The sequence below is a fragment of the Gallus gallus genome, chromosome 4, assembly GCF_016699485.2.
Source record: "Gallus gallus isolate bGalGal1 chromosome 4, bGalGal1.mat.broiler.GRCg7b, whole genome shotgun sequence".
In the NCBI taxonomy this organism is placed as follows: Eukaryota; Metazoa; Chordata; class Aves; order Galliformes; family Phasianidae; genus Gallus; species Gallus gallus.
In genome coordinates, this window is record NC_052535.1 from 53022234 (window position 1) to 53035787 (window position 13554).

The following is a 13554-nucleotide window of genomic DNA, read 5'->3' on the forward strand; positions in this document are numbered from 1 at the left end:
TATAATTTCTTTACTGATTCTGCCAAATGGCTCTATCATACACTTTTTATTTTCATCAAAACAAGCCACTTTAAATTAAGGTTGTCCCAAAACCGCACACAGTAATCACCATTTTAAGGGTCAGATTCACTTGTCAAACCTCTGTTTGACTTCTCTGACCAAGAGAACTCCTCCAAAGGCTAAATGAACCACAGGGGAGGAAAGTTTTATTCTATTTCCCCATACTTGGCAGTTGCTAGGAAGAATACTGGCTGTAGTTTTATTTTGTTCCTATAAGCAGACCAGAAAACTCAATATCCACATGGTTCTTAAATGAAATAAGCTGAAGTCAACTCCAGTGGTTAATACACTGAAGTCAACTGAGCTTCTCTGCAGAACAGTGTGGACTGAAGACTTCAGGGTGAAGGAAGAGAAGGGTAGAAGAGATAAGGTGAGGAGGAAGGCTGAGGAGCATGATGCTTTTAAAAGCAAAATAACTGTTCTAAAAGAGGCAGCAAAAATCCTCTGCACTGGCACAATCCACAGAACACATGTTCTTATACTAGCATGCAAGATACTTCAAGATTAGAAGCCAAACTGTACTAAAAAAAGTATTTTTTAAAGACTCAGCTCTTTGGTATTCAGTGTATCAGTAGAGCTTCTGGTTTGAGCTACACTTGAAGCCCATGAACACGGATGCAATCCAGACCATCATCAATCTAGAGACAATGGGTAACACTGACAGCACAGGCTCTCATTAATCCTCATTTGTCTTATCACATCCTGTCATTCTTATGCAAATAGCATATTTGAGGATACATCTTTTCTGCACCCCTTGATAAGGAGAAGTGAAGCTGTCAGGAGCACCAGCATGTCATCGTATATCACAGGCCATCACTTCACTTATCACCTTGTGTTTTACATCATTGCCAATGTGTTTGACAATCAAATTTAACCCAGCAGGAGGTAAAACTACCAGATACCACAGTAACAGGCATCTTGCTTCCTGTGCTGAAACATTCACCAAGGTCCCTGGGGGTCTGACAGTTTCTCTTCCTTAAGTGAAGTGCCTAATGGTGATGAAATGCAGAGGAAAAAGGTATCAGCATGGGCAGGAAACAACAGAAATTCACCTTCTTCAACCAAGAATTAGGGCCAGTATTAACAGTCTGGGGAAATACAGGTTCCACTGTAAGGGAGAAAAAGGACACACAGTCCTGTTGAGTCAGTCTAGGTTTTCTCCTGTGGAAATCTGTTGGACTACAGTGAAAAGTTCATCCGTGTATATCTGAAAAGATCAATTAATTTCAAGCAAATCAAAATATACACAGCACTCAAAATAATTTATGTGGGGTTTGTAGTGATGAGTGAGATCTCTTGTTAGGCCAACTGATATGTGGGAAAATACCACCAAGCTTTGAATTGCAAGCAGCTCCATAAAATTACTGCAAAATATTTCAGGCATGAAAAATCACTAGAGTGAAGAAGTCATCAAAAGTTAGAAGTATTTTTCCTAATACTGCTCATGAATTCTACCTCTACAGTAAATAGAAAACCAAGATTAAAAGGGTAGTTTTACTACTCTTACTGACTCAGAGTGTTTTGTTTCTGTATCACTTTCAAAGAATGTTCAGAACATCTCGTTCCAGAGTACTTCCCTTCTAATAGAAATCACTCTTTCTGCATCACATGTAGGGTGAAATCGGTACACGCTGTTTTTGTTTTCTTACTCCAATGGAAGCTATCCCCGAGTATTTCCAGCACGGCATGAATGGGATGCAAAGTAGCTATGTACTCCAAACATGGGACACAACTTAAATCTGGAATAATATTTCAATAAAATCATGACATCTTAGAGAAACTATCTTATTAATAGTCATTTGTAACAAGTCAAAACAAGTTCACCATTAAGCCTAACTCTATAAAAGGCTGACTCAAAATCTATTCACTATCCAAAAGCAACCAAGTGTAGCGCTTGCAGGGATGACGATGTCAAAGTATGGAACTCAAGATTGCCTTGTGCCCTTATACAACATGCAAAGTTCATGCATTAAATATTACTGCATGGTCATGATAACTCTATGCAAAAAGGACACATTTATTGTAATATACTACTGAACTAATATTTCCAATACATTGATTTAATAAAATTTTACATTTTCAAAGGCATTAGTGATTATTAAGTGAACTCTAAATCCATATGGAAAGACTTCTAATTAACTGAAGTTCAAAGCAAACACTTTCTGCTGCCCATCTTTTTTTTTTTTTTCCTTTTTCTTTCTTTTTTTTTTTTTTTCCCCCTCCAGGGAAGAAAAAGTGTATAGCCTGGTGTAGCTTACCTGGTATAACTTGCATCATGCTTCAAACCAACTCAAATATGATTGTCCACTCTCTTTAAATCACAGTTTAAACCCTTTCTCCAGACTGGTGAAATTTTGCTCTGCTATTCTACAAGCAAACAGTTTCTACAAAGTTATCAGAACTTTTTTCTTTATATCTTAGCAGAAATCATTTAAAAAATATCTAAAATATCCATTGGCAGTTTCTAGCAAATAACATTCCTATAATCACACAGCTCATTACTCTGAGGAGCACTGTCTAATGGAACTTAGACCTGTTAGGGTCAGGACTAACTTGGGCTACAATACACCAGCCTAACACTGCCATCTAAACACAAGTGTGTTAGTTCTGCGTTGCCTCTCTTCTAGCCTTTTACCATGGGATTTAACAACACTCTATAGCAATATATACGTATGATATTCTTCCTTTCAGCCACCAGTGTGTAAAAATCTTCCCTGTGGTAGCTACCATCATTCCCTACACATAGAGCATTCAGATGCTGCTGCTAAATGCAAGGAAAAAAAGAAGTTGGAGTTGAAAGTGGGGTTTCCACAACATGCTGTCCTTTCCAGCTGCAAGTGTTGGATCCGTGATGTTGCAGAACCCAGCTAATTTCTGTGTAAGCCCATCTCTCCTCTGACTGTACCACCTACTCAGGGATGGGTTATCCCCCTATCATTTCCTGGCTCCAACACCGCTTTTAATTAAAATAAATTATTCCTAGAAAAGCAGATATACAAACAGATCTTTTTAGAATCAACATCTCATCACCCCCACAAAATTCAGATGCAGGGAAGATGCCGATTTTTTATCCTCCAGATTAAAATTAAAACTTTCAGGTACTAGAGCTGGATTCGCATCAGTGACAGAGATACAGTGCACATATATATATCTGGCAATTTCATTTCTACAAGTTTTGTGTATTGCAGGGTGACCCTTTTAACACATGCTAGTTCTGTCCCAGGGAAATTCCAATATTTCAGATAAAAATGAAAACACAAGAAAACAGCATTGACAGGGAAGGGAAATTTAGCCAAAGGGAGTATGACAGAGAATTGAATGCCCACGTGGTGACGGAGATAACACCACACAACAACAAACTGACCCAAAAGGAAATTTCTGTTCAACAAATCAAAAGTTTTCAAATTCAGCTCAATCTGACGCCAAAGAATCATTACCAAAGAAAGCAAGCTGAAATCAATCTGACAAAAATTAAGATCTGTGGAAAATCTCAGTTTCGCACAAGTGTATTTTCCACTGATTTACCATTCCTTACTGAATACACTTTGCTAGTTCTACTTCGCCTTGGCAGGCACATAGATAGTCCTTAAGGAAGCTGTAAGCGAGCCTTTATCGGGATGCTATCAGCTGGGTGGCTTCCGGCAGTTCAAAAGGGAAGAAGCTGTGTTCTGCAGCCAAAATACAAGGCTTTTTTTTCCCCCCTCAAGACTTCATGTGTATACTAATATTACTTTAAAAGCTTGCACCTCATACATATTTTTACCTGAGTGCTCCAAGACAAACAGAAAACAACTATTCCAGAAATATCTTAAAATGTAAGAATTTGTTAACACTGAAAATAAGAAAATATTTTAAGAAACCCTACAAAAGACCAGGAAAAATAACTTTCATTAGCTTGTCATCAAATTCATGAATGTTGTGAAGGTGAAAAGCTGCGGAATAAAGAACCTCACCAACACCACGAAACATATCTTAAAGGAAATCACTTCAGACTGGTCCGTCTACTGCACTTAGCTGTGAGAAGACACAGCAGTGTCAGACTTTTAAAGTGGATTTTCTAGAGGGCTGCTGGGTTTGTTTTGCATTTGGAGGCTTTCTGCTTTAAGTGTTACAACTGTTCTGGTTTTACATACTTGTCTCTCCAGCAAGGCTGCTGCGAGACTTAAGGAGAGACCGTGCTGTCTGCAGCTGGAACCCCCACTGCTGGCAGCAGGCAAACAGCACCGAGGAGATATTTAATCTTTTGAAAGGAAGTAACTAATGAAACCAGCACTCCAGCAAACTCTTGCATAAACAAACACAACAGAAGCAAAACCCACAAAAGCAGTTTGACAGAAATGTTGCTGCACAAGTTCAATAAGCTCAATTTAAGGATAATTTCTTCTAGGAAACAGACACTTAAGGATATCACAAAACATTTTGTTTCTGTTAAAACATTTGTATGGGGAAAAAAAAATGCCAGGGACATAAACCTTTCCTTTGCCCTTGCCACCGTTTTCCAACTTCTACCCTTATCGTAGAAGTATTAGACAACAGTATGCAGAGTAAATAAAGAGAACTGAATTATTCCAGCATCAGGTCTTCTCAAGAGAACGGAACATTCAACACTGCATCTATTCGTACCTTGTCTATCATGTCCGGCCTGTTTGTAGCTGCCAGAATTGTCACGTCCTTCAGCTGCTCTATCCCATCCATTTCTGTCAACAGCTGAGCCAAGACACGGTCTGCTACATTTCCAGCACCCGAAGAGCTGAATTACAACAAAAAAAAAAAAGTTACAGCATTTGTTTGCCCTTCCCAGAAATTTGCAGAAAGGATATAGGTTCTATTCAGTTTATAGGAATACACCTTTTTTAATGTTTAATTTAATTCTGATTTTTATTTTCAACTTCAATACCTGAATGTAAAATAGTTTCAGTCATTTGAAGTTAGTAAATGCAAGTTGAAGAATTTAGCAAAAGCTTGCTTGGCATTCAGAAACCAGATGAGGTTTGTTGCTTACTAACCTACTGCATAGGTTGTAAAGATTTGACAAAATGTGGGTATCTGGAATAAACATTTCTAAGATAACTAAATCCATCCAGATTCTTTTCTAGTCAGGCAAACTTTAATTTCCAGTATCCTGCAAGCGAGTGCTTACACCATCCAGGATGAAAAATTACAGTTATGTATTTTGCAGAGTTGGTCTACATTTGTACATTCTCTCCATCAAATGAGAACAAATTCAGTGTGTACCAACTCCTTCCTAATAGCATTGTCAGTCCTTTAACCCAGTTGATTTTCCAGATGCCAGGAAAGAAGGACTGAGAAACAGAAAACTCCAGTTTGAAAGTGCCAATATGCGAAACACCTAAAGAGGCAAGACATAAATAAATAAGCCTTTATTTAATTATTTCTGTTGGCAATTAACTCCGGTAACATTGAAGTTTACAGAAAAAATTGTTCAAATGGATGTAGCAAAATATATTACAGGAATAAACTAGTATATTAGTTAAACCTTCCAATATTTTAAAAAGACTAAGTGATACACCACCTTCTTTCTAGGCATGTATAATGTATGTGTGTTCACATATATATACACCCATGTGTATACATGGTCACACATAGTGTAAGAATGCAGAAGACACTGCATAAATCAAACCAAGACCAAGCACCTGTGTTGCAATAAGTAATAAATGTCATCAACGGTTGAATTCTTTATGCTATAACATCCTTTTAATTCTGCATAAAGAAGCTTTATTTCTGAAATATTATTAAAAAAAATAGGTCAAATAATGATTTACTTTTCCAAATATGCTGTGCCTAGGAGATATAAGGACTGTACACAGATAACTATTCACTCAGATACGCGAGTTGAAGTGAAGCGGTGGGAGCCTTGAGAGCCCGGCTGTTGGCCACCACCACCTGCAGCCATGGGGAAGGCCCCCAGCACCTGCTAAAATGCTATTTAAAATACAGCTTAAAGAAATAAACCTCTCTGGTTTGCGATTGCTGAAGACAGATTAGTTCTAAGCCACTGAGCACTGAGCTTTTCCAGCAGATGCAGGCAGGATGCCCTCATCCAGCTGCAGCACTTGGCAGCAGTACGGCCATCCACCACCAAGGCTGCCAACGCGCTTCCTGAGAGCCCCAAAGCCAACGTAACAGGCATGCCACTGCCACCCCTGCATAGATTTCCTCCTAATAAGCTCTGTAGCTTTCCTGTTCTGCAATCGTTTCTGTAATATACCAGAGGAAAATAGTTAACTTATCAGACCTAGCCTGGAAAATATCTTTGAGGAGCTATAGTAAATGCTGGCTAAGAGAGTTTTTAGGTTGCTAAGAAATATTAGAGAAGGGACTTGGGTTAGCTCGTTCTCAGCTTTTTGGTTTGCTGCAGCCAGGCTAGAAACTCCCAAGGGGTATCAGAACATGTCTAACACAGCCCTGGGTCACAGCCCCTTGCCTTGCAGAGGGCTGAGCGTGATAAAACACTTCAGGTGTTGCACGAGGATGGTAAATGCTTTTCGAAGGACACAGAACTGAAAGGAAATTAAAATCAACTTTGTAACATAAGCTAGTCTCAGGTGGGATTCGGGCCTCCCATCTCGCACTAGTTTCACATTCATTCAACAGTACCCCATGGGCTGCATGCAAGGAAAAGCTAAGCAAAGGGAAAAACATTAGGAGTGGGACCAAAATGTTCGTGTTATATGAGATGATCCAAACCCAGAAGGAGTTGGGGGAGATGTCAAGCTTTTTTTTTTTTTTTTTAAGGAAACAAAGAAGAAATACTTGTTTATAAAGAGAGGTGGCTAGAACGGATATTACATCTTTCCCCGGTATAAACATTTCTCTTACAAGTATCAGAATGAAAGAAAAGAAAAAGTTTATTCTAAGGAAAACTCCCGCTGTTAGAGGTGAACGTATCCTGCAGTTTCACATGGTTAGGGCATAATCAGAAAATCACAGTTAAGCAATCATAGATGGCATAGTGCTGCTCAAACAACTACAACAGAGGGCAGACACCAGCACGTTAGCAGGGGCTCTGTTACTACCTGTTAGAAGCAGAATAATACGATTTCAAAACCACACAAGGAAGGAATATCAAAAATAATAGTGCTATCATGAAGACATGTCTGGGATTTACGACACCAGAAGTTCTCAATTTTGGTGTTTTTGCTGACATAGCTCACTAAGCCATCATATGATGCACCATATTTAGCACAGAGTCTAGAGCAAATTAGCTTTTGGCTTCAGAGGATGCCCTATGAAATTCCCAGCAGGCATGCGCGATCTCTTTACAAGCCGCTCTGAATTGCACTGCACGCCTCGAGAATGCAAGCGCTGCCTAAGCTGTTAATCTGAAGGGTGACACGCAAGTATGCGTTTTTCCATTTTCCCATGATTTCCCAGCAAGGGTTTCAAATTAACACAGGCAACTTTCATTAAGGCTGCCTGGACTTTTGACGCAAACAGCAGTCAGAGAAACAAATTATGATTAACCCTCCAGTCCCATGCAGGCGCTGCCAAAACCAACTTCCAGCCAAGTGACTGCCTTTGCCCCCCTCTACCTGACCTCCGTGGGTTGATGTCATCATTGCAACTGCATGGAAATCGCTCTCCAAAGGCACGTAGTGGTACAAACTAATTTCCTGTCAACACGCCGCCTGCAAATCCCAGAGGTCGGAATTAGGAACCTTACATAATCCACACAGGGCCATGTGTGCACGGGTGTGTGCACGCAAGAGCTGTGCCCCCACCAGAAATACCTTGAACTTCAAAATAAAAACGTGTGAGGAAAGAGCAGCCTGGCTGCTACATGTGGGCCTCAGAATTCCAAGTAATCTCTAATGTTGTCGTAATTAAATACATCAGTCTGTAAGCTACGTGCTATTTTAATCTTTTTGCCAATTCCTAAATCCTCGAAGTAGTTTTAAAGGGAAAAAAACATATCTGCTTATACTGGTTTACCACATTAGGCAGAGCCAGATACCCTCCCCCACGTGAAGTTTCAGCTGGTGCTGCAGAAGCCCCACCAGCCTTGGGCTGCGTGCCCTTCCAACACCCTTCCCTCGACCAACAACAGAGAAGCTTCTCAAATTGCCAAGCCCACCAGGTAAAACTACCTATGGGGAATAAAAACCCGCTCACAGTAGGTGAGTGCTAAAGGCACTTCCAAGGTGCATTCTGGCAGAAAAAAACAAGCCGTTCTACAGTGTACCAGTGCCTCACCATTAACCTGAATTAATTTTTACCTCATCTGCTGCATCTGAGAGACTGCTGCCTGGCCCCAAACTGAATTATGCAGGTGAGGGCCACCCACAACTCCCTTTCTTTTTCTCATCTCCTCTGGATTCAACCAGTGCCTATTCTCACCACCTGGAATTAGAGGCCAGCAAGAACTGTCCTTTCCACATGAACACCTGAAGCTGCTCTCACACTTTTTCCCATAAATATAAGAGCAACTGCAACCTGATTCTACCATTGCACCAAGGAGTACATAAGATTTACCAGCATTATATACCTCTTCACACCAAGGAGACTTTTCAGACACAACCAGATGTAAGCAATCAGCAGATTTAAATAGAATCATTAAGGCTGGAAAAGACTTCTATGATCATCTAGTCCTACCTTCCACCTACCACCAATATTGCCCACTAAACCATGCCCCTCAGCGTCACATCTCCACATTTCTTGATCACCTCCTGGGTGGGTGACTCCACCCCCTCCCTGAGCAGCCTGTGCCACTGCATCACCCCTCTTTCAGAAAAGAAATTTCTCCCAGCCTCCAACTTGAACCTCCTCTGGCGCAACTTTAAGCCAATCCCTATCATCCTATCATTGTTACTTGAGATCAGAGACTGACCCCGACCTTGTTACAACCTCCTTTCAGGCAGCTGTAGAGAGCCATAAGGTCTCTCCTGAGCCTCCTCTTCTCCAGACTAAACAATCCCAGTTCCCTCAGCTGCTTCCCCATAAGACCTGTGCTCTAGACCCTTCACAGCTTCACTGCCCTTCTCTGGACGTGTTCCAGGTCCTGTTACTTTTCTTGCTATAGCTAGTTTGTTTACAGCAACAGCATACTTGTTTTCTATGTTTTCACTTGCTTAGCTCTCCTTCCCCATCCACCCCCCATCTAGCAGGTTTGTTCCATATTTGAAAGTTGAAGTCCAAGAAAGCAGTACTTATGATTTTACCTCACGATCAAATCTAGCAAGCAACCTCACTGCAAGCTGAAGCAAATGTACATTTGCACAGGCTGAAAACCGAGAACACTCCCAAAGCCAAGGCAGTGAATGTTTTTTCAGAACACCAGATGTTATTTCCATTGGAAAAACCTATTTAAATCCTGATCTTCAATTAAATCCTGTCAAGGAGAACCAGCGACTCTGCCGCTGCCTTCAGTGGCAATGCAAGCCATCAGAACACACGTTAGCTACAGAATCAGGACTTTAATTTAGTTACACTGATAAACGATAAACTTGAAAATGCAGGAACTATTCACACACCAACATTTGGAGCGCTCTTAAATTCACAGCAATGGCAGGCAGGCCCACAAGGTCACAGAGGCAGGGCTCAGGGCAGGCCCCCCGGCACAGTTAGTGCCCAGGGATACATCTCCACACAGCTGAAATCTGTAACGCAGATCTGGTGAGGAGGAGTACAGCCCGCCTTCCTTTCCAAATCATCACATCAGGCAAGATTCACCTACAGAGATAAAAGCTGCTTTTCTTATTCTCTCTAACAAAAGAATTGCAATGACAGCCAGAAGTTACGGGTTTTAAAAGTACTCACTGGACATGATACCATCTCAAATAATTCCTTTCCTGGAATCTCTGGAAATAATTTCCTCTCACAACAAATGCAAAACTCATTGACACAATGGAACAGCTGCTATCCTAACAATTAATGCTGGCTTTCCTGTCAGGCCCTCAGCCCTGTGCAGATGAGGGGCAGAAGGCTTCGGTCACACCAAAGTGCATGTTATTGTTGTGCTCCAGAATTACTGATTGATTCTCCTACATATGTGAACACACAGCAAATGAGGTATCTCGTAAACCAAAATTGCATAGGAAGCATACCTAGGTACAAATGGTCATTATGGAAACGCTGGGCCGAATTCACATCTGGCACACGTACAGCACAACTCCAGTGCATATTATTAATTCAAACTATCACTGATACTACAAGTTTGGATGCTATTAAAAAACCTAGGAGAAAGACACCTGTATAATATCACTTCAATGTATTGGCTATCTGTAAAACAACAACAACAACAACAACAAAAAATCACATCCTCAGTGCCGAGATAATAAATATTCCCAGTAGCAAGGAATTCTTCTGCCTGTATCAGCAGAAAAATTCTGAAGGAAGAAATTCTAAGCCACTTCCTCCATCAGCATCCTACAATTAGATGTTGTCATATTCATAGAATCATAGCATGGCCTGGGTTGAAAAGGACCATAATGATCATCTAGTTTCAACTCCCCTGCTATGTGCAGGGTTGCCAACCACTAGACCACGCTGCCCAGAGAATATTTGATATACACCTGTATCAGCTTTTACCCCTTATATTGTTTCACATCTTCTGTTTCCTCCAGACCAAAATTCAAGTCTTACATATGGGAAATGTCCAGAGGAAACTTGGGAAAGTCACCAAAATTCAGAGCCCAGGTAGAACATTTAGCTTTATGGTTATCTCCGGCCCCAAAATGGTGCACTTCATGCCGTTCCTTTTTTTTTTTTTTTTTTTTTAAAAGCATTACAAAAGCACTGAAAACTTGAGAAACTCTTAGTGTTCCTTGAGTGACCATCAAGTCTAAGCAAACGTCCCTAAAAAGAAAAGTTGGGCTTTATGAAAACTGGAAACAATGCTCAGCTGTCTGCAGGTGTCACTGTATTAAACATAGCCCATAGGTCACTTGTTAGATCCTAATTACCCTCTGTATTCATGTAATCAACATCTTCCACTTGCCCAAATTTCTTCTTATTGCAGCTTTTCAGAAGTCAGTGAAGTAGGCCCAGAAAAAGGCAACACAAATGAAGGAGAAAAGGAGCCAGTCTGAGATGGGCTTGGAACCAACAGGATCTCTCCTACAGGGCTTTCCCCAGGCATTTCTCTGAATCCTCAAGTACTGGGCAGTGATCCATCACCCGTTCCCATCTGCTCACAACCAACTCCAGACACATCTCTATGATGGACAGATGCTGAGCCACATATTCATCTGACACCAGCACTACCCAGCTGAAACAGGAAGATGCTAACATCGACAGTTCTCCTTTTCCTTCAACACTGATGTCACCTTACAAATAACCACACACCTGATGCACAGTGCATTTACCATTTCCTTTCATTCTGTTTCCCTCAGCATTTCTCTTCTGCGCATTCCTGGAAGTTAATCAAGTCGAAAACTGTAATCAATCATGTCTACCAGGGAAGTTAGAACAGTTTAAATTGGAAGCATTACAGACATAGAAGCAAGTAACTAGACTGGAATTCATTTCATTATAATAATATTTAAATATGAGAGGCTTACATTGATTTGGAATAAGTTTCTATTATATGTTTTGATGACAATTATGTTCTCCTTTCTTTTTTTAATACTATTTTTATCTTATTTTTAAAAAAGTATTAAATGATTACGGTCTTAATCCTGGTGGCAGTTGTAGCCTGCTTGGGCCCATTTAGCATGGGTCAGCTGACCTTTTCCCATAGTCAGCATCATACCAGGAAGCAAAGAGGCCATCACTTGTGCCCACTTCTGATTCCTCTAATCCAAGCATGTATCAGCCAGGCCTCAGGCAGGAATCCAGACAACAGCTGAGATGCATGTCTTCAGCTGAAGCACCTTGCCACAGGACCAGCCCTGCCGCAGCACTCTTCCGCACTGCGGAACAGGCTTACCTACTTCATGGACTTTACAGGATTTAGAGAAACCTATGAATTTATCCATGCGCTTGAACAAAAATGGTTTACAGATCCAGTCCTGCTTCCACTGATGCCAGTGAAAGTCGTACTGAGTTGAAATGGGTGCAAAGCTTAAAGTGTCAAAATTATGATAAAAGCTGGCAAAACTGAATTTTGTTGTTGTTGTTTTCATGAAGGAAAAAACACAGATTTAAAACACACTATGATAAAGGATTTGTGCTGGACAGGAAGCTTCAGGAGGTTGTTTTTTTGTTTTTTGGTTTTTTGTTTTGTTTTTTCAAAAATAAAGAGATTACAAACATTTCTCACATGCATACAGCATATGGTTAATGTTATTTGTTAAAGTTGCTATTTCAAAGCAAATTACAAGCTTTACTGTGTGATTCAGTTGTTTCAAAACTTTTACTTCTTCACCACTCCTTGTTAGGCCACAAGTAGACAGCCGGTACTGGCCACATGGCTTTTTTTACCCCCAGACAATATTGTCATTTGAATGGCAAATACACTGAAGATCTCAGACCACAACCACAGACATTTTGAATGCCTCAATTCTCCACAACATCCAAACTCAGCTGATGTTCTCTGATTCAGGGACAACCAGTGTCAACCTAAGTCAGAATAGCCAAGTTCCTTGCTTAGCTTAGTCAGCTGCTAGCATCAACTCAAGTATGGCACAGGAAAATTCCATTTCTTCCACTTCTTGTTTCTTCGCATAATTTGGCCTTTGCATACATAACAGTAGGGTGACAGTACCTCCAGCTCTTCTGCTGGTGACTCACCATGTGCAATGTAGTTTTCTGCTAAGAAACTTTATTCTACCTAACGCTGCTTTGCTCTGTCCCAGCTCATACGTGTCACCTCTCCCATGACAGAGGCTACCAATGACACCATGGCATTTGCATAGATATAAGCATGTGACTGTATCTTTGTGTGTACAGTGTAAATAGGTTCTCTAATACCCCCAAAAGACAGACAGCTTGATTTAAAAACAGACTGATCGCTACCCCTTTTAAAAGCAGAGGTGTCATACTACAGAAGAGAAGCCACTATTCTTCATAGCTTCATGTGCCCTGAAAGTCTAGACTGCAGTGAAAACAGCACAACTTCCAGACATTTTGAGTAAAGTAATATGTGGCTTCAGAACATAGCTGTCAGGGGCCCAACACCCAGGATAACACAACTCCCCAGAAGAGCATCATCATTTTGTAGGGGATTGGTACCAAAGCCTCTTCACTTTGTCACTCCTACCTTTGCTCCAAAACAGTACTGTTCATCTACCAACTTGTACTGGCACTCACTAAAGCAAGGTACCGATCTGTGTCATCTTTTCTTTTTTTCCTGCTTTGAAAATGGTATTTAACAGTGTCTTTCCCATCAGCCTACATTTCCTATCTTACATTACAAAGATTGCAGTTAAAGGGGAAAATGCTTTGCTTCTGAAAAACAAGAAAAGGAACAAATATGTCCATTGCCCAAAAATCCTAAAAATCCTACTTATATAAACAATGTCCCATTTCCAAAGCACATAGATTTCTTAAGTTCAGCAAACAGACTGTCTGTGCTGCATTTACACAGACCCATGT

At 40.7% G+C, this 13554-nt stretch overlaps 1 protein-coding gene across 14 annotated transcripts in view; it reads right to left on the reverse strand.

The window, feature by feature from the left end:
• The window catches only part of SPATA5 (spermatogenesis associated 5), a 184957-nt gene that overhangs the window by 125167 nt on the left and 46236 nt on the right, over positions 1 to 13554 (reverse strand). For 13 of the 14 annotated variants that reach the window (XR_005859365.1, XR_005859366.1, XR_005859364.1 and 10 more), the window contains one exon: positions 4684 to 4810. The exons of the other annotated variant lie outside the window; for it this stretch is intronic. Coding sequence is in view for 6 of the 13 variants with exons in the window: in XM_004941204.5 (XP_004941261.3) it covers positions 4684 to 4810 (127 nt within the window). In the remaining 7 variants the exon portion in view is untranslated. The remainder of the gene's footprint in view (positions 1 to 4683; positions 4811 to 13554) is intronic. 14 annotated transcript variants of the gene reach the window in all.